Consider the following 22,487-nt stretch of genomic DNA (forward strand, 5'->3'; position numbering starts at 1 on the left):
CTCATCAGACCATGTGCACGCCTCCCCACCAAACTTTACAGCAGTTCCTTTCGAAGCACACATACGTACACACGTAGGAGAGACGATATTAGAAGGTAGACGTAGTAGGCACGGGTAGCTCGATGCATTAGATTTGATGTGCGGGACTTTCAAAACCAGCTCGTGAGAGTGATGAGAGGAAAAGAGATAGTTGGTAAGAGATTATATCGAGACAAGGAGAGAAAATCTTGGGTTTGTGGGAATAAGTAATTATGGGGAGAAGAGAAGAAAAATAACAACTGTCCTCCACCATCTCGTGATGGTATAAAACCCAATCGCCCCTCATCCCTGGGAACAGTTCCGTTTCTAAAACAATGCAACGCTATGATCATATCGTTCGCGGCCGTCGGGGGTTGTGCCATCGAGCCAGCTCTGTGTGGCTCTCACGCTCTCTCTCACTTGCAATCCAATTCAGATTCGTGACTTTCTTTTGCCGCGAAATGTGGTCTCATTCCCGTTTTGTACGCCCGTGTCTACAACCGAATTCCATCTCCTGAAAATGCAGCTAAAGATGATGATATAAGGTGTTACTAATAGAAGAAGGAAATGGTTGTAGAGGCTCGGGCGAGCAAATTTGTTCATTACGTCGTCATGTGGCTTGTTTGGGGGTATAATTCGTCTAAATTTCCTGAACCCAGATCTGTTTCAATGAATTAGCAACGTACTCCAGTTATGCTGAGATGCGGTACGGTTGGACTCACCTCCATCTTGCCGATATCCTGCCTTGCTTTCCTCGCTTGGCTCTTCGCAGTCATGATCGCCATGTCGAGGTCATCTTGGTCGCCCATGGTGATCATGTCACCGTTGGGCATGTCCTCGTCGCGAATCTTAATCTTGAACCGCCTGCGAAGGCCAAACTTCTCACGGATGCGGTCGATAAAGTCGGGGAACTCGACCGCCGCACCAACCATGATATATCTCACGTCCTCGGCGTGCACCTTGACGCGGATCTTACGAATCTCTGGCCTCCTTGAGCCGCCACGAGACGACATTGAGTTGGTACCAGGGCGTCTGTTGGAAACCATCTCAAAGTCGCCTTCATCAAAAGACCCGTAGTCGGAGCCGTCCTCCTCATCCTCCATGTACCGCTGGGGCACACGGCGGGAGGTCTGGCGACTAGTTCTGGAGCTGCCGGCGCCACCACCTTGGTACATGTCGTACAGCTCGTCGGGGTACGCGTCTTCGGCATCCTCGTCCTGACGGCCACGCATCTGCATATCGCGTCTGGAGTAGCCCCGGCTTGGAGTAGCCGATCGAGACTCGGATCTCATACTGGGCGGCGCTGCCCGACGGTCGTTCGGGCTGCTCGTCTTCTGGTACCGGTCGTTTGCTCTGGCATTGTCGATGTTGAGCTTCGCGAGCATTGGCTTCGGTCCGTTGCGGACGGATTGTCCGCGCGTCATACCGCCAGCACCACCGTTGGCCTCGACTTGGTCGGGAGGAGGTGTAGGCGGGAAGACGCCGCGACCGTTGGGTGGTTCGGACTGTTGTCTTCTTGATGCCAGACCGGGCTTGACCAGGTTGGTAGCAGCGAAGGAGATGTTATCAGCGGGCCTGTCATCTTTGTTGTCATTCTTGCCAGCCTGTAAACCAAGAAGTCTCTGATTAGCAAATTGATTCCCATAGAAGCTGATGGTTGTGGGAACCGATCTGCCTACATTCTTGATCTCAGATCCAGCGAAACCAGTGAAGGCGTTTGCTCGATCGGAGGCGGCGACCAGCCGTGCCTTTCCGAGGTAATCTTTGGTCTTGAGGTTGCGAACCTTGGCCTCATTTGGTCGGTAGACGACGCCGACGGGAATCGAGAAGACGGTGTAGCCCTGCACATGTTAGGTCGGTTCCTGAATAGAGAGCAATCTTCATACCTCAGCCTCTTCACGGATCGCCTCATCAATTACGTTGTGATCCTCGACGACCTTCTCCTTCACGGCGTAGGACAGATCTTGCAGACCTGCATCCTTTTGTTGCAAGTAAATGTAGCACAGTCCTCGATTGAAGAGAACCTCGCATGAGTAAAGCTTGAAAAGCAGGCCCAATTGGGCGTAGTCAATCATGGTGTTGCCTCTCAGGTAGAGAAGGGTGTCGTTGAAGTTGGCCAGTGCCTCTTCGAAGTCGCCCAGCAGGAAATTCGATACGCCTTGTTGGAAGTAGGCGACAGCGAGGTACTGGTCTAATCTGATTGCTCGCTGGTAACATTCAACCTGTTTATGAAGTCAGTCGCGGTGCTCGGAGATAGGCTCGGGCGGGGATCACGCACAGCCTTCTCGTGTTCTCCCAGAGTGGCGTGAATGACACCCATGTTGAAGAGAATTTTTGAAGTGTCCGAGATCTTCTCGAAATCCTTGAGGGCCTCATCGAACTCGTTGTTGTCGTATCGGGCCAGGGCCGACACCCACGACTCTATTTCCTATGAGGCAAGCATGGTTAGTCAGTTGTGCTTTGGACTTCCCCTCTGCCGATCGTCGGGTTTTCGTATCGCGGTGGTTGGGCTCCCTCGGATGGCTGAACTCACTTGTTTCAACGACATGTTGTCGCCAGAGAAGAATGATCAAATGCGGATGACGGGAAAATCAATTTCGAATGATTGCTGCGCAGGCAGACCGTCGCTGCTGCTGCTGTTCGGAAGAAAGTTGCGGGAGATGTGCGCGGAGAGGGTATCGTGGGGAAACTGCGCGGACTTGCGAGAAGGAAAAGCCAAAGCGATGATCCAAACCGGGCCAGATTGGCAGTAAAGTGTGCCGCGGGCGGCTAGAGGAGGGTCCCAGGGCTATTTAGGGAATGAGTAACAGGCGGTGGTGACCGTGCGGTGTGCCCGGCGCCACTGAAATGACGGTTGGAGTCGTATCCCCGCTTCCACCTGTAAATGGCTGCAATTCGGAGCTGGGCGATGAAAGCGAGAGCAGAAGAGGAGCTGAAGATCTTGGCGCGTGGCGGGTATACCAGGGATCGATAGCTAGCCCCAGTCTTAACGGTGCCGAAAGCTTCTGCAAGAAACGCCGATGCGATACAGGCAAAAAAGAGGGTTTTCGCTACCTCTTAACGGTGCCTGGTGCCTTTCGAGTTGGCTGGGTTGATGCTGTGTTGCTGCAGCTGCAGGTGTGCAAGGTGCTTGCGCAGAGGTGCAGGTGCAGGCGGAGGATGGCGAGGTGCGTCCTGTCTTCGTGGCTGACTGGCTGCCCGTCTGTCTGTCTCGCTGCCGTGCTTGGTCTGGAGGTGCGTTGCTTCTTTTTTAGAGTTACTGCTGTTTCTTTCCTGTCCAGCAGAAGCAGATGCCAAAAGTAGGACAGTGTTTCGGGTTTGTGTACGTTGTGCGTCGAGAGACGGATTAAGTTGTCGGGGAGGATGGGATGGCCCTTTACGGGTGGAGGGTGGGATATGTATGTAAGTCGGACAACGCGCTAAAAGGGAGGGGGGTCCGAAGGCCAGTTCAGTCCGTCCTAGTCCTCGTCCTTCTTCTTTTCCCTGATACGTGGTAGTCTAGCTCAGGGACTTGCGTAAACCTGTCTTTGCCCGCCTGCGACAAGAATGAAAGTGACCGGGAGGATGGATGACTGATAGTGGGTGACCAAGATAGGCTGTCCTGCCCACACTAGCTCTGCGTCGTTCGGCGTCGCTGCCTCTCTCGGATTGTATCGTGCGTTAATTAGAGTCGAACCTCGGACGGTCGTTCGACTATGAAAGCTTGCTTGTTGCGGGTCTGCAAGACTGAAAAGACTGGCTCGTGGTCGGATTGGGTCTTGGGGGTCTTGTGATATCGAATTTCCGACTCGTCCCAGTGTGTGATGGGCAACAAGAACAAAAAGTGATGGAATGGCCAGACGTGCAGCTGGGCTTAGGCAAAAGAATGGGAATGAATGGATGCAGGACGAAAAAGCCAGCGCCTACAGAATGGAAGGGAGGGTAGGGTAGAGAAAATAGAGTCGAGTCGATGCAGCGAGGGACCAAGGGGAACTTGACTGGTCGGGTTGTGGGCCGCGAGTCTGGGTGTATATCATGCAAGCCGCTCACAAGTGATTGATATTCCCACTGGACACTGGATTGTCAGCCAGGAAACGCTTAGGATGCCTGTGCTCCGGTGCTCGTCCAGTTGCGAGTTGCAGGGGCATCCAAGGGGTGGTTTCTTGCTATCGACTCGAAGGGGGTGCTTGGAGCGAACAGCCCGGAACAAGTGGCTTGGGCTCTGCGGTGGATGAGAGAGAAGGAGGGGTGTGTGTCTTGTCTCTCCCCTTGGTTTTGACACGCCCTCTTGAGACTTGGTATGGAAGAGACCAAGTTGTGCAACCGACCGATCTCTTGCTATCACAGGATCTGCCTCGGGAATCAGTGCACAGAGGGGGTCAGAAGAGCGCCTTCTGAAAGCTGTGAGAGACACATGGAGAGAACTTCTCCGCGCCGTCTGGCGACATTCCCCAACTCGTCGCCGTTGTCACTATAAGTTGCCGCGCAGATCCCTCTTTTGGCTTTCAACAAGGTAGCTCATTCGGCAGAGAAACAAACTTGTCTAAATTGAGGGACAGAATCAAGTGTTTTCTCTCGAAATCGGACCACTTTGCATATCTCGTCGCCAGATGCTGGGTTGTGAAAGTGCTTGACATCGAACGTTGGGATTCCCTCGGGCCTCTGTGCCTCTCTTGCCCCCCTGGGCCTGGAGGTGGCCCCCCCTGGTCTGTCTGGGCATCCCATCCGACGTCCGTCCCGGGGGTGTGTGAGACGCGCCTGGGCACCACACCTTCATGTTAGAGTGATGGGCTCGCGAGAAGTCAGAGACCATGTCAGGGCGGGGCGGGTCAGATCGCGCATCTTGCGGTGGCCAAACCAGGGGAGTGGCTGTCTCCGCCTCTCATTCTCCTGATGGCCCAGGGACGGACGCTGTCGACCTTTCCTGTCTTGTCCCGCCGTGTGCCCCCTCCAGCCGGGTAAGACGCAGCAATCCCTTAACGGCAATGCACTATTGTCGGGTGTCGCAGGCATCTTGCAACCACTGCGAATCAGGGCCTGTCGGTTCCCATGCACGAAGCGTTCCAGTGATTGCGAGGCGTGCCTGATTGGCCGCCAGAAATACGGGACTTGGATCGGACCTGTGAAGCGTCCAGCGTCTACAGCCAAGGGCGCGTAGGCGAGAGGCTAACGCCGCCTTGATCACACTGCCAGCTCGACTTCGGTAGTAATTGAGATGCAGCTTGCAGCACAATTGTGATGGCCCTCGTGGCTTGAGTGCCAAAGTAGGGTGGATTCTGCCGGTGATGATGAGCTGCTGCTGCAAGAACAAGTGCAACTGCAACTAAGGCTGCAGGCCATTCCATCCCATCTCGCCAGTTGCCGGGCTATTTGCTTTTTCCCCCCCAGGTGATGGAGATCAGGAAGCGACCGGTGTAAGTGCTTGCAGACTGCCGCCATCCATCGCATCACAGTGAGTGATTAAGTGGCCCGCATTCCCAGCCCGCTGGAGTTGGTCCATGACGTTTGGCAGAAAAGATGTTTAAAATAGCATACCCGACAGTGCCGTGTTCCCAGCACTACAGTCTGCAGATGGGAGCTTTTAAGCGCCGGGAGTCATCTCGTGATTGGGTTGTCCCGGCCAACTGTCACTTCGGCCGCCTCGGTGGTGAGGACTGGTGGTGTGTCCGAAGGAGGTTGACAGGTTGTTAGTTGGATATGCCGAATCGTCCGGGCCATTGCAACAAGGTTATCCATCATCCAACCGACGGGAGATGTGCTTCACCATGGCCGCCAAACTCTGCCTGATGGGATTGGCATTCTGGGTCGGTGACGGGCTGAGGTCGAATGAGAATGTCACGATGAGAGCGCCTGAAGTCATATATCTGAGCACAGGCGAATGCGGCGACAAGACACCGGCCGGTTGGTTGGCATCTGGGCTGGTGACAGCGGGGAAGGAGATGGTGTAGTGTCGTTGGTCGATGATGATCTGCGAGGAAACCGAGGGCTCGTCACACAAGACCCGCCGTCAGCAGCTCTGCGGCACAGATTCGGTAGTCCATGCTGCTCGTACTGAGGACCAACGTTCCTGCTTTTGGGGTATTGAGCCGTTCAACCATGCGACATTCCACCTGTACGGGGTATGCAGGAGATGAAGGAAGATGAGGTGAGATGGTGCTCGGTTGACGCTGCCGTGTCATGAAGCCATCGTGGTGCGACCCGGACAGACATGCGTCCAGATGGCGGGGACAGTTCGTCGGCGGTGGTGTGCAGAGCCTGTGGTGGACGAAAAGAGTAGCAGAGGCCGCCAAGGAGTTGACAGATTCCTCACCATTCCCCTTTGTGGCGTCAAGTCCGGCACAAGACATCTCGTCCAGTCTTTGTCAGAATTTGGACAACCTTATCTGCAGCGGGTCCAGTGTCCCAGAGGGCCCATGTCCAGCCCAAGAAGCGGAGGCATCGGATAGGCAGACAGACCGTGCTTCAGTCCGGAGGCAAGTGCTGACTTGGCTTGGTGAAGCCGAAGATGTGGTTAGCCGTTAAAGATGTCGGATAAGGTGCGATATCACGAAGTGCTGATGGGGTTAAGGTACCGGCCAGCAGGGTCCGGGATCTGGATCAGGAGTCTTGGCTGTGAAAGAAGCTCAGCCACACCTTGTTGACGTTTCCCTTAGGCTCGATTTGCTAACGCCTGGGACAATTAAGCTATGCGTAGCGCGCATTGTGGAGGCAGAAGGAGCAGGCAGGCAGGGCAAGAGCAGGCAGGAGCGACCTGAACGGGGAAAGGGAGGAACGGACAACTTCCACTGACCAGCTACCTATGCCGTGCTATTGAGCATCGAGCATCGAGCATCCCAGGTCCTTGTTTCTGCCTCGCAAATCTTTTTCGTTTTTTCCCTCTCGATCTTTCTTCTCCCGTGTCGATTCGGCCTCGCTGAGTGACGCCGATTGACGCCGAGTACTACATTGTCGTGTTCGAGAATGCCGTCGAAGCGTGGAATTGGAAGGAGATCTCTCTTCCCTTCCTCATCAGGAAGCCGATGATGTAAGTCAGACAGGGGACTGAAGCAGAACAAACGGCACAAGCCCGAGGAGGGTCCCGGCTGCCGAAAGAAGGAGCAAAGAACAATGACTTGCATTCCAATCTTTGTGGAAAGAAGCTCCTTCCACGAAAAGTTCCATGGGGCACAGGGCAATCGCATCCCCGTACCGTACCTACCACCTTACGGATGCCGTGGGCAAGTAAGGTACCTTACCTTGGGTACACAGCGATTGCCCTCCTGGCTCCAATTCGGCTGTTTCCCTGCTTGTCTCTCCGTCTCTATGGAACACCATGAATGCTCCTGCCTGCGCAAGCCAACAGATCATCGACGATATCAGGGGCTGGCCAAGTGAGTAACAAGCACTAACAATCCTTGGGTAATGCTTAGATTCCCTACCTTACTGGCAGCCACCAGCACCGTCAACTCTAATTATCCCTGTCGCTGGAGGTCTCAAAAATCCTGCGAAACTCGCTTCTCCTTCAGGCTGTTTTGAAAGTCCCGTGCTGGGGTCTCCACTGACGTTCAGTCCAGCAGGGGAGCCACGCTCTTTTGGCCCCCATAGACGCCTTGGCCTGGGAAGGCAGCTTCCGCTGTAACGCTAGCGGCAGTGGAGCCAACACGTCTGGAAGTCACTCTCCTCCTGCTCCTGCTGCAGCAGTACCTTGCCTGTCCTGCCCAGACCAACAGCCACACTTTGCCGCATGAACTAGACGTCAAGCCAACGAACTTCACCATGTTTTACTACGCAGCATCCGGTCGAGGGGCATCCAGCCGCATGCCTTGCACCGCTGCGACTTGGACTGCGACTGCAACCGCACGCCTGCCACCTACCTTACCTTGCCTCACTACGGATGCCTCCCGGTCCTGACCCGGAGTGACTCTGTACGACGACCCTACTATGTGCAGAGCCACACAGACGGGAACGCGCACCGCAGACGCCATCAATCAGTCAGTCAGCACCACAGCGCTCCGCTCCGAGTTGCTCCTCAGCTGTAAGCGTTCTCTATGACTCCTTTTTTCCGATCAAATGTCACAAGTCTGGGCATCCCTTCGAACGGATGAATCCACCCGTGACGCGGCGATCTCGTCGCTGTGCGCTTTCAATGCAAACTGAGCCGAACTCAACGGTCCGTAGCCCGCATTGCAAATCACCAACGGGGCCACCGGCCGGATCCTCAGATCCCCAAACCAAACGATTGCCTTCCTTGAATCAGCTGTAACCCAAATACTGTTTCTTGAATCGTTCAAGTCAAACAAGTTTACATCGCAGCCCTCGATTCAGTTCAGCGCAATGGCGCCTCAGTGCCACTTTGATCCTTAGGGTTCTGTCAACGATGCCTTGACATGCCGTCAACGAACACCCTCCTTTGCCAAAAACGCACCGCATTACCTCATGTTGGCTGCCTTAGCTAACCTGTGCTCCCAGGCCACCTCATTCCGCATCCGATATCGAGTCTTGGTTTCAAACCTGGCCAACCTCTCCACAATCTAACCCCTTTACACGTATGTATGTCGTCTACTTCCACGTCCACCTCCATGCCCTCGCCGCGCCCTTGCTCACCCGTATCAGCCACTCCCGCATCGCCCATCTGTGTTCACTCCTCCCTCGGTGGGTCCTTTGACGGCAGGCCCGCCTCGACCCCCTTGCGATCCAGAGAAATAAGGTAGCGCCTCTGGTCCCTGTTCAACCACACACGCGTATTCGTCTCATCTACCACCTGTCACTCGCGCTCCGCCTCCTTCCGGTCTTCGATCGGTGGGGGGAATCTCCCGGAACCGTCATCAGTGTTTCCTCTGACATGATCTGCATCAAGCCGACGCTGGAGCCACGCCTTCTGTGCCTGGCTGCCTGGCTGCCCTAACCCGGGCCTCTTCGCAGGCTTTACAGCATTGCCTTCAGCCTGGGCCAAAGATTCACGACGGGGCTGCCCTATGCTCCCCCGCCCGTCCCACAGCACGGAGACAATCAAGAACTCGGCAGAAAAATCTGGCTGAGACAGGCCTTGGAAAGCTTGGCACATATCAAGGTTAACTGGATGGGCCAGGGCGAATGGACGGCGCCAACAACCTTACCGAAACCCCAGACTCCATCACCCTGTGACGCTGCCTCAGGGCCAGTAAGCCATACACACGGTAGCCACGAATCATCCAAGCCCGATCGTTGCTCGAACCTTACCTTATGCTGTCCCGAACGAGTGACAAGATGCCAAGGTCTTGAGCAACTCAGCCTCAATGTCGAATCCACCTGTGGTGTGGTTCTTTGCATTTCTCACACCACAAGCCTGATGACCCCTGCCGTCTGGCTTGTCAGTCTCATGGGAAGCCTTGGCCGCCGACCTTATTCGACCCGGGAGGCGTTGGTCGACGTCAACGTTCATCGCAAAAATCGTACGATGTTGTTTACAGCAGCTACCATCCCCACGTGTTATCACTGGTGATCTACTCGAGCTCATTCGGCTTGTTCAACCGAGCGCCAAACAACTGGAAGTCATGTTGTCATTCTCGTGATCCATCTCATACATCATTCGAGGGGTTCCCACGAGCGTTCAACGTGGCACCTACAACATGCCCTTCTGGACCTCATCCTTTCTCTCCTCCCACAGCGTCTTGCCCGTGCATGAGCAGACTGTCTTATCATTGTCCCACACGCCTGCACTCCTGGCAATCACGCCGACGACCGTGTCCGGGTCATTCTTCAGGATCCCCGCAGACTCATCCTGTCTCGAGACGACCATAGCGTGGCCAATGATTTCCCAGATCTGGAAGGGCTTGTCGAGGTAGGCGCTGCCTCTTCCATCCTTGCCGACTTCAAAGGTGCCTAAGAATCCCTTGGCAGCGGCGCCTTCGCTGCCTCCCGACCAGACAGGGCCCGTCGATGAGGCGCCCGCCTCCAGGTTACCGTACTCACGGATTGTTGCTCGGTAGGAGCCGGGGGCTACGCCGCGAAGAGTCAAGTCAATCAGGGTGGTGGTGGGAGACACCTGCACCATTCTAGCCAGTCCCCTGACATCTCGGGTTCGCTCGTCATCCCACTTTGATGCACCGCCATTGCCATCTGCCTGATAGAAAGACTCGAGAATACTGACAGCAGCGCCTAATTGGATTGGTGAGTAAGCCTTTGCGCTCGTGTGTCAAGTTGTCAAGATGAGCAAGTTTAACAGTGAATACCCCATCTGCCGATGCCAATGCCGGTGCGGCGGTATCTACAAGACGGGATGGGTGGTATCAAGAAACAACTTAATATTCGCCAAGGGGTTACAGGAAATGCGGAATGTGTCCTTGGGCAACGCCAAAAGCCAGCGCTGGATAGGCAGAAAATTTCTCGCCCAGGGTTGTACGGGAGTGACGGAGAAGAAAAGAAAGACTTGGTTCAACCTACTGTTTGATACTCCCGAACCTCGCAGGATAGCATCCCTCCCCGTGGCTTGGATGGCGTCAACGATGGCGGATGGTGCGGCTGCAAACGTTGCCAAGGGGTTAGTAACGATTGTCAACGAGACGCCAATCTTGACTCTATCGGGTTGAAGGGTGAGAGGCATTCCCTCAAGCCCAAACAGACTCAAGCCTTGGAAGCCTCAAAGCATAGCTTTGCCCTACTACCGCCCGCAAGAGCCCACCTCCCCCTGGCATCGTGACGAGAACAAGAGTACTTTCACGAAGCATTTGACGCTGCGGTGCAAGGCAGGTAGTTGGGAAAAAGGTGACCGGCGGGCAAAAGATCGTATGGGAGTCCGCCCGTGGGGAAAGGGAAAAAATGATGGTGGGACAGAATTTTGGCCCAACCTCTAAGCCCGCAACATTTCGGCTTGAGAGTTTGCAGCAGAAGGGAGCGTACCTGTGCCCTCGACGGAGAGTAATTGGTCCTTGAGATCGGCCTCGACCTTGGTGATGCCCCCCAGCTTGTACAACGAGTCTGAAACGTCCTTGACGCAGCTGTCACATGTCATGGGCACCGCGAAAACGGTCTAGTGTCGCGTTTCATTAGCAATCCTTTTGGTAAGGAACGGCCAACAACGTCTGGGTTGGGCAGTAGATGGAGAACAAGTAGACTCGGGGAGAGTGTGCGAGGTGAGGAATAAGGGAAGATGCCAAAGTCCGTCTCGCCGCGCCGTCATTACACGTCGGCTTGGCATAAAGCATGCTGGCCCTTTTTTTTTTTTTTTTTTTTCCTTCTCTCACGTTGTCTGGAGACAGGACGAGTTGAAGAGAGGACGGCATATTCTGGTGCTGCGGGCGGGCGGGCGAGCGGAGAGGGGGGCGAGGGGGAAAGGATAGACGAACCTGAAAAGGATATGAGACGGTCATCGTGAAGGGTCTCGTCGGTCTTGCGCTTGGCTGGTGTGGGCTTCGTAGCAAAGAGCGGTAGTTGTGGAGGAAGTCGGGGAGGCAATAGAGCATGCTCTGCCCTGCTGGCAGTTGTACGTGAGGCAGTGGTTATGGATGACCAGCAGTCGGGGCTTTAATCGTTTTCTTCCAAAAGCACAGCTCTTCTATTAACTGAAAGAAAGATTGGCTGTATATGGTGGTGATGGAAGTTTTGCGAGGTTCTGCTTCTATCCCCTTCCAAGGTGGCATGCCTGTCCAATGAGAACCGGATACGCGCCTTTTAATACCTGTATCGTGGGATCCGACAGTGGTGCCTTTGCTGAGAAATCGCCTTACCGGCGAGCCCCTCAGTAGTTCCGGAGCAGGCGCAACAGCAGAGCGATTACGGCTGCTGTGACGAGCTCAAGATGCCCCGCCATGACGCCCGGGCCATCTAGTGCCCCTCAACTGTGACATCTCGTAATCGGGGGTTGTTCGGCGCTCGGTCGCCGCAGCTGCCGATGGGCGGGATCCAGATCGATAACTGCTTATCGGATAAGACCACGAGTATAGTCACGTGTAGCACTGTCTCCAAATTTTTGGGAGAGCTCAGGTCATGCGAATTGAAGGTATTGATATCCAACGGGCAGCGCAAACGACCACCGCGTACAACCAAAGACGAAATTCAGAGCGCGACTGCTGGCCCGCTGCCGATCGACTGTCCCTGAATTCACTGGGGCGGAATATTCATCAAACGAGCGGTTGCACGGATACCCAGCTGAGGCGGCTGGCCTAGGAGGTTCTCAAGATGTCGCAAACCCTCGGCCTCGTAAGTCCTTCTCCCCCGGTCACCAATTGCACTCTCCCCAAAAGCAAACTCCAGACCGCTGACCATTCTCCCGCGTGGATGACAGACCCGCCTCTCTTACTCAAGAGTATGGCACCAGATCTCGGCCGCGGCGCCGCACGAGACGCTCTCGACGCAGCCGGGCGTGACGCCGCCCTCGCTGGGCCGGCTGGCGTCCCGCATCGCGACGCTGCTGATGGGCAAGCACAAGCCGACGTGGGACCCGTCGACGGACTGCGGCGACTACGTGGTGGTGACGGACTGCGCGGCGCTGCACGTGACGGGGCGCAAGAAGTGGCAGAAGACGTACTACCGGCACAACACGCGGCCGGGCTCGCTGCGGCAGGTGACGATGGACGTGCTGATGGAGAAGCACGGCGGCGCGGAGGTGCTGCGCAAGGCGGTCAGCGGCATGCTGCCCAAGAACCGCCTGCGGGACAAGAGGCTGGCGCGGCTCAAGGCGTTCGAGGGCGGGGCGCACCCGTACAAGCAGAATGTCATCCGGTTCGGGGACGTGCCTGTGGGCCAGACGGGATGGGAGGAGCAGGTTAAGGCTATTCGGGAGGCTGGCTCGAAGAGGATATAAGACGATGGGGCAGGGGAGGGAAGTGAGCGTGGGGTTTTGGCCGTATGGCGTGTATATTCTGTATGAATATGGGCATCTCAATTGAAGTCTAATGAGTCTCATGGAACTGTGTTGTCGTCAATGGACTTGTGAAGTTGGACGGTTGCCACCTCGTGCAGAGAAGAGCATGATCTTTGGTATGCCTGGTATGAGCGGCAGCCAAGATCTGCTAAGATCTTGAAGTAGCACATGAGAAGAGGGAGAGGGGTGTAGGTCACCACTGTAGGCCTGTGGCAGCTTAAGACTCGGTTGTTTCTCCTGCTTGTGTTATGATTTGCTACTTGCAGCGTCCTGACGCCCATGGTTTTCAAGGAGTCATCACACCATGTCCTAAGCCCTATATTGAATCCGTCTCGTAGATTGTGGTGAGCTACAGGTAGACGTCGGGCCGAGAGTTTCTAGATAGACTCACTTGGAAAATGGTTAATGTCTGCTGTCATACCCTTCGTCCGTTCCCTTCAGGTGCTTCGAAGCAAGGACGAGAGATGATAATGTCCTACCCGGAGTGAGCTGATGATGAGTGTCCACTCATAAACCATTTTGTTCATGATGTTGCCTACACATAATGTGAGAAATATCTACTTGTGCTCGAGGATCAAATTTTGAAGGAAGACAAGGCTTCTGGTCGGATCTGACGGTGGCAATATCCTACAGCTATGTGGACGGACAACGACGTCCGATTTATAGATGTAATTTCACCAGAAAACTGTTCATTCACCATTGCCTTCAGTTCCGTCCAAATTCACTTTCTTCAGCTCATGATGACGATGAGACGATCATCACTGATTCTCATGTCAAGATACATATCTCTCATCGAGCTTGACGTAGGATGCGGTGCTAAAATTGGGCGCCATGTTATTACACATGAACTCACGATAATCTTTACATCACTCATCTGAACCGCGAGACGTTGCAATTTAGCACTTGATGTCATTGCTCTAAGTCATTGCTCGTTATTACAGTAAAAAAATACCCAGCCAGATGCGGGAAGAAAATGCATAGACGCCGGGATAAATGCAGTGCAGGCTTCCAACCTCTCCGTCTCATCCCCTCTCAACAGCGCCCCAACCTTCACAACTTGGCCGTCTCGTTCTTGGCAGAGCGCGCGACCTCGCACCTGATGAGCCCGTTCGGGCCGGACTGCGGCGCGTACACCTCGGCGTCCTTGCCCGTGTTCTTCAGGCCGTTGTGCCAGCTGAGGTCGATCTCAAAGTAGTGCTTGTTGGGGAGGGTGTACGTGACGGTCAGGACCTCTGGCACGGCGGCGAGGATCTGCTCGCACATCTTGTACATTGTGTTCTGCACGCTGGCGCTCTCGTCCTCGGCGAAGGTCTTCATGGTGATGTCGCGGGCGGCCTGCCAGGCCGGGTCGAACTTGGGGACGGCGGCCCTGACGGCGGCGACGTCGGGGAACTTCCAGGACCACTGGGCGTCGACGTCGGTGGAGAGGATGCGGTCCCAGGTCTCGGGGAGGGTGGTGTACTCGTCGCGGACGAAGCCGTGGAAGGCGGAGCCGGTGCTCTTGAGGACGGTGAGCTTCTGGATGGCGGATGTGAGGGCGATGCCGTCCTTGCGGGAGATGCGGGCCTCGACGTTGCGGGTCTCCTCGCCGTCGCGGAAGAAGGAGTGCGGGTGCGGCTTGCCGTCGACGGTCATGCGGGTCCAGCGGTGCTGGACGATCTTGATGTTGGCGGCGTGGATGTGCATGTAGGTGTCGAGGAAGTGGGTGCCGAGGATGGAGGCGTAGAGCTCGGGCGGGTTGATGGGGTTCTCCTTGGCCTTGATGTAGATTGTGTTCTTGATGGAGTCGGTGGCGACGACGACGCTGTTGTCGGCGACGGTGTAGGATGTCTCGATCTCGCCCTCGAGCAGGCAGCAGACGGTCATCTCGGTGACGGTCTGGGAGTCGCCGTGGCGCTCGACCTTGTAGACGCGGACATTGTCCTTGCCGTAGCGGGCGGAGGCGAGAACGGGCATATTGGCGGTTGTTGCTGTTGGTTTGGGATGGGGTATCACAGGGAGAGGTGGTATGAGGTCTATCACGGGGTGTGAGATGGATGAGAGATAAGGACCGCTGTTGGAAAGGACTGAAAGCAAGATGTGATGGCTTAAATGTGAGAGGAGTGGTTGTTGTTGAGGTTGGGATGAGATGAGGTGGCACGGAGGACAGACTAGAGGGAGAGGAGATAGTCGTCGAGGGGCCCGATAAGTGTTTATATATTAAGACGGCAAGGTTGAGAGCTCTTTGCTTGCCTCTCGCTTGCCTCTCAAGCTCACCTTAGCCTCGTTGAACGTCACCCAGAACACAGAAAGCTGCCAGGCCCCCAGAGATAGATAGCGTAGTCGCGTCTTGAGTCGGCACGTTTTTTGCCCTGGCCCGCGGGACGCCATCAGGGGACCCAATGAGCCTGGCCGAACTGACCCGGTTTGCTTGATAGGGCCCGGCAGCCGTGGGGTAAGATGGTCTCATTGGCGTGGAGTGGAGCCCCCGGAGCCCGCCGATGTCCCTTGGGGGCAGCCCGCCGCACTCAGCCGCTTCAGTGGGAGCTTGACTACGGCTCTCTGCGCCAGGCGGGACGGCGGGGAACGCTGGGTAATTTGTCTACCTCTGAAATGAAAAAGCAAACGCCTTTCGGTCAATGATGGACTAGTGTAGGGTTTCTGCAGGGTCCGCATTGAGGATATTGACACGGGACTCGGGGTCTGTTGGTTCATCTTTCGTGTAATTGTTACTCCCACGCTGATGATCACTGGCTCAAGCACCACCTTACCACAGCATCATGGAGACATGTATCCGAGTCTGGCAAAGTTCACTTGGGTACTCCGTCCAATGGAAAGGCGCGCCCAACAGAGGAAGAGTTTGCGCCGTTGATCAGTCAGATTGACACTGAATGTTTGCATGTACCGTGTAGTGCAGCAACTCTCCTAGGGGCTCACTGAACCCCACATCGTCATGCAGGTCCTCCTCAGCAATCCCAAGGGCCCGGCCGACCATCTGCCGCCCCTCCCCGAGCCTGAGCTGAGAAGGAGGCCAAGTGAGGCGAGGTGACGACCGATAGGATCCGGGACCCCCGCTTCTTCGGTGGTGTGTGGGTAAGTATGAGGCCGAAGGGCCGAAGATCAAAAGCCGGTTCATGATCCTGACAGAAATAATTCTGTTCACGCTACTCACGCTAGTAGCACTCGATCGCTCGCGCTCAGCGGCGGGGAGCCTTATCGCATGCACAGATGGATGTCTCCGAGGGCATCGAACGACTTGTGGAAGGGAGCCGGCCGCGTTTCAGCATTGGCAGTGACAGTCTGCGCTGTGGCACGAGCAGCTTCAGACGGCAAGGGCTTTCCTCGGGAGGATAAAGTAGGATGGTCCATGGTTCGTGGTTCGTGGTCCGTGGTGCATGGTTGCGAGCATGATGAAGGTCTCTGGGAGCAGTTGGCAGTCCTGTGCCAAGATCTGTGTCTGGTCTTCCAGTGGCTTTATCCGGATCTCTGGCCGTGTGTTGCAATGCGCTTTATGCCAATGATACTACGTAACCGAAGGCGAACTGGTTGTCGTCTTTGGCTTTTCTTGCTGTTCGGATCAACGGCCGTTCTAGATTGCCGTTCCGATCCCATGTGCTGCTGGTGATGTGTTGCGATGGAAGAACGGTCGAATCGTGTGCTGCCATGTCGTTGACGGGACGGCAGACGTAGATGGTGGATGGGTCATCAGATCGCACAACAAGAGCACTCATGAGTGCGGACTTGAGGCTGAGGTATCTCGTCTTGCAAGGTGAGCGGTGTAGGTTGGCCTGCGCCTCGGTCAAATCCTTGATGTTCCAGGTAAAGAAAGGTACCTATCTTTCTAAGGCGTACCTTCGGTTTTGGTTGCCTGGCCTTAGGTAAGGCAGTGCAGCAGTTGAGCGCACCTCGGGCATGCACTGGACGCCCATCTCTCCACCACATTAGTGCTGCCGTAGCACTGACTGGACTGACAGACGCGCTGTGCTGCACCTCCCGTAGCTGGCCCGGGTCGAACTGGAACAGGCCTGACGTTGTGACACAGCACCATTTCGACAGCGGACCTCCCTCCCCCCTTGAACCAACAAAGCACCTCAGCGCAACGGCGGTTCCCCCCACTCCCAAAGTCGGCACCAGGCTGTGGATGACAGGCCGCACTGCACAGAGGTTGGAATGTCCGTGGCATAGGTGTGGCACAACGCAACGCAACGCCCCATTGAACACCACCACAACAACCACTTCCACCACGACCTCCTACCCAATCTCGACCTGAACTTGGAACTTGAACAGCTTACCGATCGAACGAGCTCCCGTCTCTTTCCGCGAGACGGTCCGACGTCGAGAACCCGCCCGGATACTGTCCGCCGACCGGCACTCCTTTGCGTATATCCCGTCCTCAGCTTTGAACTCCATCGCATCTCCACCAGCACCGCCAACCTGCCTTTGCATTGGCTTCTGCAAGCTGCCGACCGACATCACACGCCTTCCCAACGCATCGCGACCCGAATTACAACCTCCCAGAAACCCAGCCTGAGCCTTCTTCCATCAACTGCTTGTCCACGACCGGTCCAACTTCGCACCTGTCCGACCCACGATTGAAACTCCATCCTCCTATCGCGAAACCCACCCCGATCGGCGAAAGTCCCAATCCTGTCGCGCGAACCCAATCGATCAGTCGACCCCCAGTCTTGGACTTCTACAACTATCTCTTAGACTTTTCGCAATAACAGTTGCCCGAATGCAAGGACTTTGGGAGCGGCCCCGGAAAAAGGTGGTATCATAGAGAGGTATACCCGCCATGCTGGGCGCATCCGCAACCCAGTCCCAAAAGGCATTGTCGCCTCAGTCGTCCACTCCCAGCGTCAACACACTCAATCCCAGGCCCAGTTTCGAGCGCGAACCTAGCAGCAGTGGTCTACAGCCGCCTCTGAGCTCTACAAATGGCCCAAGAAGCCTGGGCGCCTCGGGCGTCAGCTTCGCCCCGCGAGGCTCTTCCCTCAACCCCTCCATCGCCCCGGGAAGCTTCAGCTCCGAGCTGCGCAGCCAGATGATGCCCTCGCGCTCCGGCTCTCGCGGCGACATCTACGCCATGGACAAGGTCGACGAGGTCGACGGCATCTCTGCTGCCGAACAGGCCCTCGCCAATCTGCGGGAACAGCTGAACCGCGAGATGAAGATCAAGGATGGTAGCGAGAACATGCTCGAGGCCCTGAACGCTAAGAAGGCCAAGCAGACGAAAGAGCAGAGAGCCAAGGTGGAGGCCGAGCTCAAGGCATCCAACTCGCGTATCCAGCTCTTACGACAGAAGATTGCCGACGCCCAGAGGTTGAAAACGACGCCCACTACGCCTACGAGGCAAAGAACAGACGGCTTCTTTCCGTCCAACAACGGCTTGCGATCGCCACCCAGTGCTTCCCGCAGCGGTGCAGGATCTGACGCCGAGGATGTAGCCGAGCAGTCGCCGACTTTCCTCTTGGCTGAGCTGCTTCAGGCGCTGGAGCAGGAGGGAATGCCTCCTGAATACTATGTCAGCCGCGGCAATAGCCTTGTAGATCTTTTCAGAAGGCATCCGACTCTGAAGTACGACCTAGTATGGTCTGTTTTTGGTCTACGAATGCAGGTCATGCTTCTCAGCGAGGCCAGGGAAGTGGTAGCAGCTGGTTACCGGATGATTCGATACGCCATCTCAGATGTGTCATCTCTGAGAAAGATTCGCAGCTTAAACACTGATATCATCGTCGTGACGTGAGTTATTCCATCTCCTCTCTTTGACAAGGACATGCAGCTAACTTTGGAAAGATCTTTGATCAAAGATCGAAAGGCTGATCTAGAACGCGAGCAAGCACTAAAGTTTGTCCGGGCCTTTTTGGATGTCAAGGACGGCGTCAAGGAGATTTCCAGGGCGGTCGTACGCACCGTTGCAGCCGTTGCAGAACAAGCTGAGGATCGCCTAAGGTCGATCTGCCTGGAAACCCTGGCCGAAATCATGCTCCGTGACCCCGCCTTGGCTGTGGCCTCTGGAGGGCTGTCGCCACTTTCAGAGGCGCTCATCGAGGGCACATACAAGTCACCAGAAACCCTCACTGCCTCTTACTTGCAGATTCTGGACAACCCACAGAAGAGGATTTACTTGCGCTCCGGCTATGATCTGGAGGTCCTCTTCACGGCGTTCACAGATATAATTCTCGCCAACGAGAGCCTGCTAAAACAAAACTCCAAGGCCATCACCAAAATCTTGAAGAGCTGGCCAGGTCTCATGATGCTGACCATGCATGACTCTCGAGCCATCAAATCGTTGCTCACCAGCATGGTGCTTCCCCAGGCAGCCATCCGAGAGACGGTCATTGACCTCATCTACCTGCTACTTCGGATCAAATCTCCCTCGTGGGCCTCCTCGTTCCTTGCCGGCCGTAGGTTGACGACATACGGACGAGTGGCGAGCCTCAAATCAATGCCTAATCAGCAAGCACCACTAGCCATCAGCATGCCTCATGAAGATGATGGCGGGGAGCAGAACTTCATGGATCATTATACAGCTCTGCTCCTGGCGACATTCGTTAAAGCTGGTTTATTGGAAAATCTGCTTCAAGTCGCGAGAACGAGCGAGCCGGCTTTGACGAGAAAAACCTGCCTTCTCATTGGTGAGGTACTCAAGTTATCCAGCAGACTGCTTCCCGCCTCTTGGAGCAATGACTTATCATTACTTCCCGACCTCTTTGCTGCCGCCACTCAATTCAAGGATGACAACAGATTCGTTGCGTCAGGTATAGTGTACCAGATAAGTTCTGTTAGCAAGACGTTGTACAGGAGTTCCTCGTCATCCGCCACCGCTGGCGCTCTACCCTCGAGTGACAGTATGGGAAACCTTGCAGACATGCACCGCAAAGGCAACGCAGGAGTTGTGGTTCAAGAGGGCGCAATCCGGCAGTTGTTAGTCGAGTCCAACGTTTTGAACAGCTCAAATTACATGAAGTGGAACTGGGATGTCATCTCCCGAATCATCGATGGGCCGCTTCAAGACGGCAAACGGCTGGATGAAGTCAATAGGGTTTCCAAGTTTATGAACAGGATCATGAGTTTCTACAGGCCGTTTAAGCACCGGTTCTCAGATCTATCGACCAACAAGAACACCCAAAAGTACGTCAGAGTTGGCTGTGCGTTGATGCACACCTTGCTGCAATCACCGGAAGGTGTCGATTACCTACAAGATCATAAGCTGCTGAGACAAATAGCGGAGTGCCTCGCTCAGTGTGATCCGGTAAGTTCTACAGCAATAGTGTCATCCACACAAAGACTAACACACAATACAGAGCAGTGGACTCACTTCTGCCGATCCAATGTTCTCGCCCGGTCGCCTGCAGAGCACTCTTTGTGCTGGCTACTTCCCTATGTTGGGGGTCCTTAGCGGCGATCCCAAAGGCTTAGAACTTCTTCAGCGATGGAGAATGTTCAACATGATGTATCACATCCTTGGACACAAGCAGCGTCCCGACCTGATCAAACTTCTCCTCGCCAACTTCGACTACAGCGTCCCAGGCCACCCTCGAGTGCTAATCGAACAGGCACTTACATCCGGGACAAGGGAGATTCGAATCATTGCTACAAACGTCCTGCGAAAATACGCCACTCGACCTTTTGATGCGTCGCAGCCTTCCCACGGCAAGGTGGATTGGAAGTGGGCGATAGAGAAATTGGTCGACCAGCTATATGACCCCGAGGTAGAAGTCTGTCGGACCGCGGTTAAGATCCTCGAGAAGGCGTGCAATAAGAAGGCATATTTGGAGTACGTCGTCCAATGTCGTCCAACGATGGACCATCTTGGAGAAATCGGCGCCCCTCTCCTCCTTCGGTTCTTGTCCTCTTCGATCGGCTACCACTACCTCGACGGTGTCGACTATATCAGCAACGAGATGGATGATTGGTTCCTCGGCCGGAACGACTCGTACGTTGGTGTTATTGAGACCAGTTTGGCGAAGGCGTTCCTCGAGAACCCGGAAGAACACCAAAACCGGATGAATATGGTGGACGAAGCTCAAGCAGAAGCCGAGCCAGAGAACCACATCCCCCCACACTTTTACCGCGAGCTCGCACGCACGCAAGAAGGCTGCAAACTCCTTAGTGACAAGGGGCATTTTGCAGAGTTCGCCAGCACTATCAAGGAATATGGGATGCAGTCGGAGGACCCTGAGCTCATGCTCAAAGTCAAAGCATCTATGTGGGCTGTTGGCAACGTAGGCTCAATGGAGCTAGGGGCTCCCTTCATTGAGTCTTGCGATGTCGTGGAAGACATTGTCAAGATCGCCGAAGAGCACGAGGTGATGAGCCTGCGAGGTACAGCCTTCTTCGTGCTGGGATTGATATCCAGATCGGCGCACGGTCTGGAGATTCTCTCGGAATGCGGATGGGACTCCAACTTGTCACCTAGGGGGGAATCGTTGGGTTTCTGCATCCCGAACGACCTGACTAAGTTCTTCTCTTTCAAGCCTTGGAAACATGCCATTGCGTCCAAGATCGCGCTGCCCACCACGCAGAAGACTTACTTGATCCCTCCGCCTCCCACCGAAGCTCGTCCACCCCTGGAGAAGGAGGAATTACCAGCCTTTACAGACGAAGTCGCCACAAACCAGCGAATCCTCGACTTAGTTGTTGACCTCGGCAACATGGTTCTCTACAAGCGCGCTATGGGCGAGCTGATGCAAATCCGGCAGCACAAGGTAGCGGGCTTTAGGTCACCAAAGATGTTCAAGCGGATCATGACGATGCTTGAGTACAATCACTATCGCCTTCCGATTAGGCGGATGGTGATAGAAATGTTCGACAAGAACGTTCTTCGAAGAATCGTGTTCGACGAGGACAGCGACAGCGACGATGATGACGAAGATGAGGAAGCAGAAGAAGAAGAAAATGGGTCTTCTTCTGGGGACGAGAACCGCACTGAGAGGCAGAGGAGCATTTCAGACCCGTCTGAGTTGGAAAAGGACAACCCACAGCCGCGGGCAGAGCGATCGGACAGTCTGAGTTCAGATCAGACGGATGAGTTTGCGGAGACGGCGTGAAGCCACGTCGTTGTACTATAGAGCCGCACATTTTGACGGGTTACTTCGCATAAGGAGGGAAATGAGGTGGATTTCAAGATGCGTTGGTGGCACCCATGACGAGGCGTTTTGTTACTATTGGTCTTTTTTTGTACTATATCTCGGGATCTTGGGGGATGGATACGTCGATCAATTTGGTCGTGATTCAGACCAGGCACAGAGAAGCTCTCAGAGAAATCACGAAATGTCCATTTGGGAGCGAGCAATGGATAGGGTGGAGTCGGGCGGCCATCTGCGTATCGATTCCCGTGGAGTAGGGTGTCGGCAGGAAGGCAATTCAAAAGTCACTGGTTCACTCATCTCGTCATTTTGTGCAAGTTACCTCCAGGATTTGATGAATATTCAGACTGTCGTGGGGATGCGTGATTGATAGATAGGGGGGCCGGGAGGGAACGCGTGTCTGGAGTACCTTACCTCTTGAAAACTTGGTGACTGCCCCGCCCCCACCTTGAGTGACATCTACGAACCACCGCGGCCTCCGACGCCAACCGACCCGGGCGGGTGCCTGCTTCGGAGCTTCAATTAACATCGTCTGCCGTTGCGGTCCTCAACCACAACCTCAAATTTCCCCAGAATTTTTGTGGTAGATTTCCGCGAAG

At 55.1% G+C, this 22,487-nt stretch overlaps 5 protein-coding genes across 5 annotated transcripts; 2 read left to right on the top strand and 3 right to left on the bottom strand.

Moving 5' to 3' along the window:
* Positions 1–620: 620 nt before the first annotated feature.
* On the bottom strand, positions 621–2,566 carry GCG54_00012196 (Neutrophil cytosol factor 2; the record flags this gene model as incomplete). Its single annotated transcript, XM_045412081.1, has 5 exons — positions 621–679; positions 737–1,859; positions 1,905–2,240; positions 2,297–2,446; positions 2,552–2,566. 5 exons carry the CDS (start codon positions 2,564–2,566, stop codon positions 621–623), a joined length of 1,683 nt encoding a protein of 560 aa, XP_045263865.1.
* A 6,630-nt stretch (positions 2,567–9,196) lies between these two features.
* GCG54_00012197 (Superoxide dismutase 1 copper chaperone) lies at positions 9,197–11,324 on the bottom strand (the record flags this gene model as incomplete). Its single annotated transcript, XM_045412082.1, has 5 exons — positions 9,197–9,311; positions 9,582–10,113; positions 10,399–10,476; positions 10,855–10,984; positions 11,301–11,324. The coding sequence occupies 5 exons, from the start codon at positions 11,322–11,324 to the stop codon at positions 9,197–9,199; spliced, it is 879 nt and encodes a 292-aa protein (XP_045263866.1).
* A 521-nt stretch (positions 11,325–11,845) lies between these two features.
* GCG54_00012198 (54S ribosomal protein L23) lies at positions 11,846–12,757 on the top strand (the record flags this gene model as incomplete). The annotated part of the gene is made up of 2 exons (XM_045412083.1): positions 11,846–11,953; positions 12,239–12,757. The coding sequence occupies 2 exons, from the start codon at positions 11,846–11,848 to the stop codon at positions 12,755–12,757; spliced, it is 627 nt and encodes a 208-aa protein (XP_045263867.1).
* Positions 12,758–13,867: 1,110 nt separating this feature from the next.
* Positions 13,868–14,773, bottom strand: GCG54_00012199 (Uricase; the record flags this gene model as incomplete). The annotated part of the gene is made up of 1 exon (XM_045412084.1): positions 13,868–14,773. One exon carries the CDS (start codon positions 14,771–14,773, stop codon positions 13,868–13,870), a length of 906 nt encoding a protein of 301 aa, XP_045263868.1.
* A 2,818-nt stretch (positions 14,774–17,591) lies between these two features.
* Positions 17,592–21,849, top strand: GCG54_00012200 (Target of rapamycin complex 2 subunit ste20; the record flags this gene model as incomplete). The annotated part of the gene is made up of 3 exons (XM_045412085.1): positions 17,592–18,538; positions 18,593–20,051; positions 20,104–21,849. 3 exons carry the CDS (start codon positions 17,592–17,594, stop codon positions 21,847–21,849), a joined length of 4,152 nt encoding a protein of 1,383 aa, XP_045263869.1.
* Positions 21,850–22,487: the final 638 nt, after the last annotated feature.

Source organism: Colletotrichum gloeosporioides (assembly GCF_011800055.1).
Source record: "Colletotrichum gloeosporioides strain Lc1 chromosome Unknown consensus_49, whole genome shotgun sequence".
NCBI classification, from domain to species: Eukaryota; Fungi; Ascomycota; class Sordariomycetes; order Glomerellales; family Glomerellaceae; genus Colletotrichum; species Colletotrichum gloeosporioides.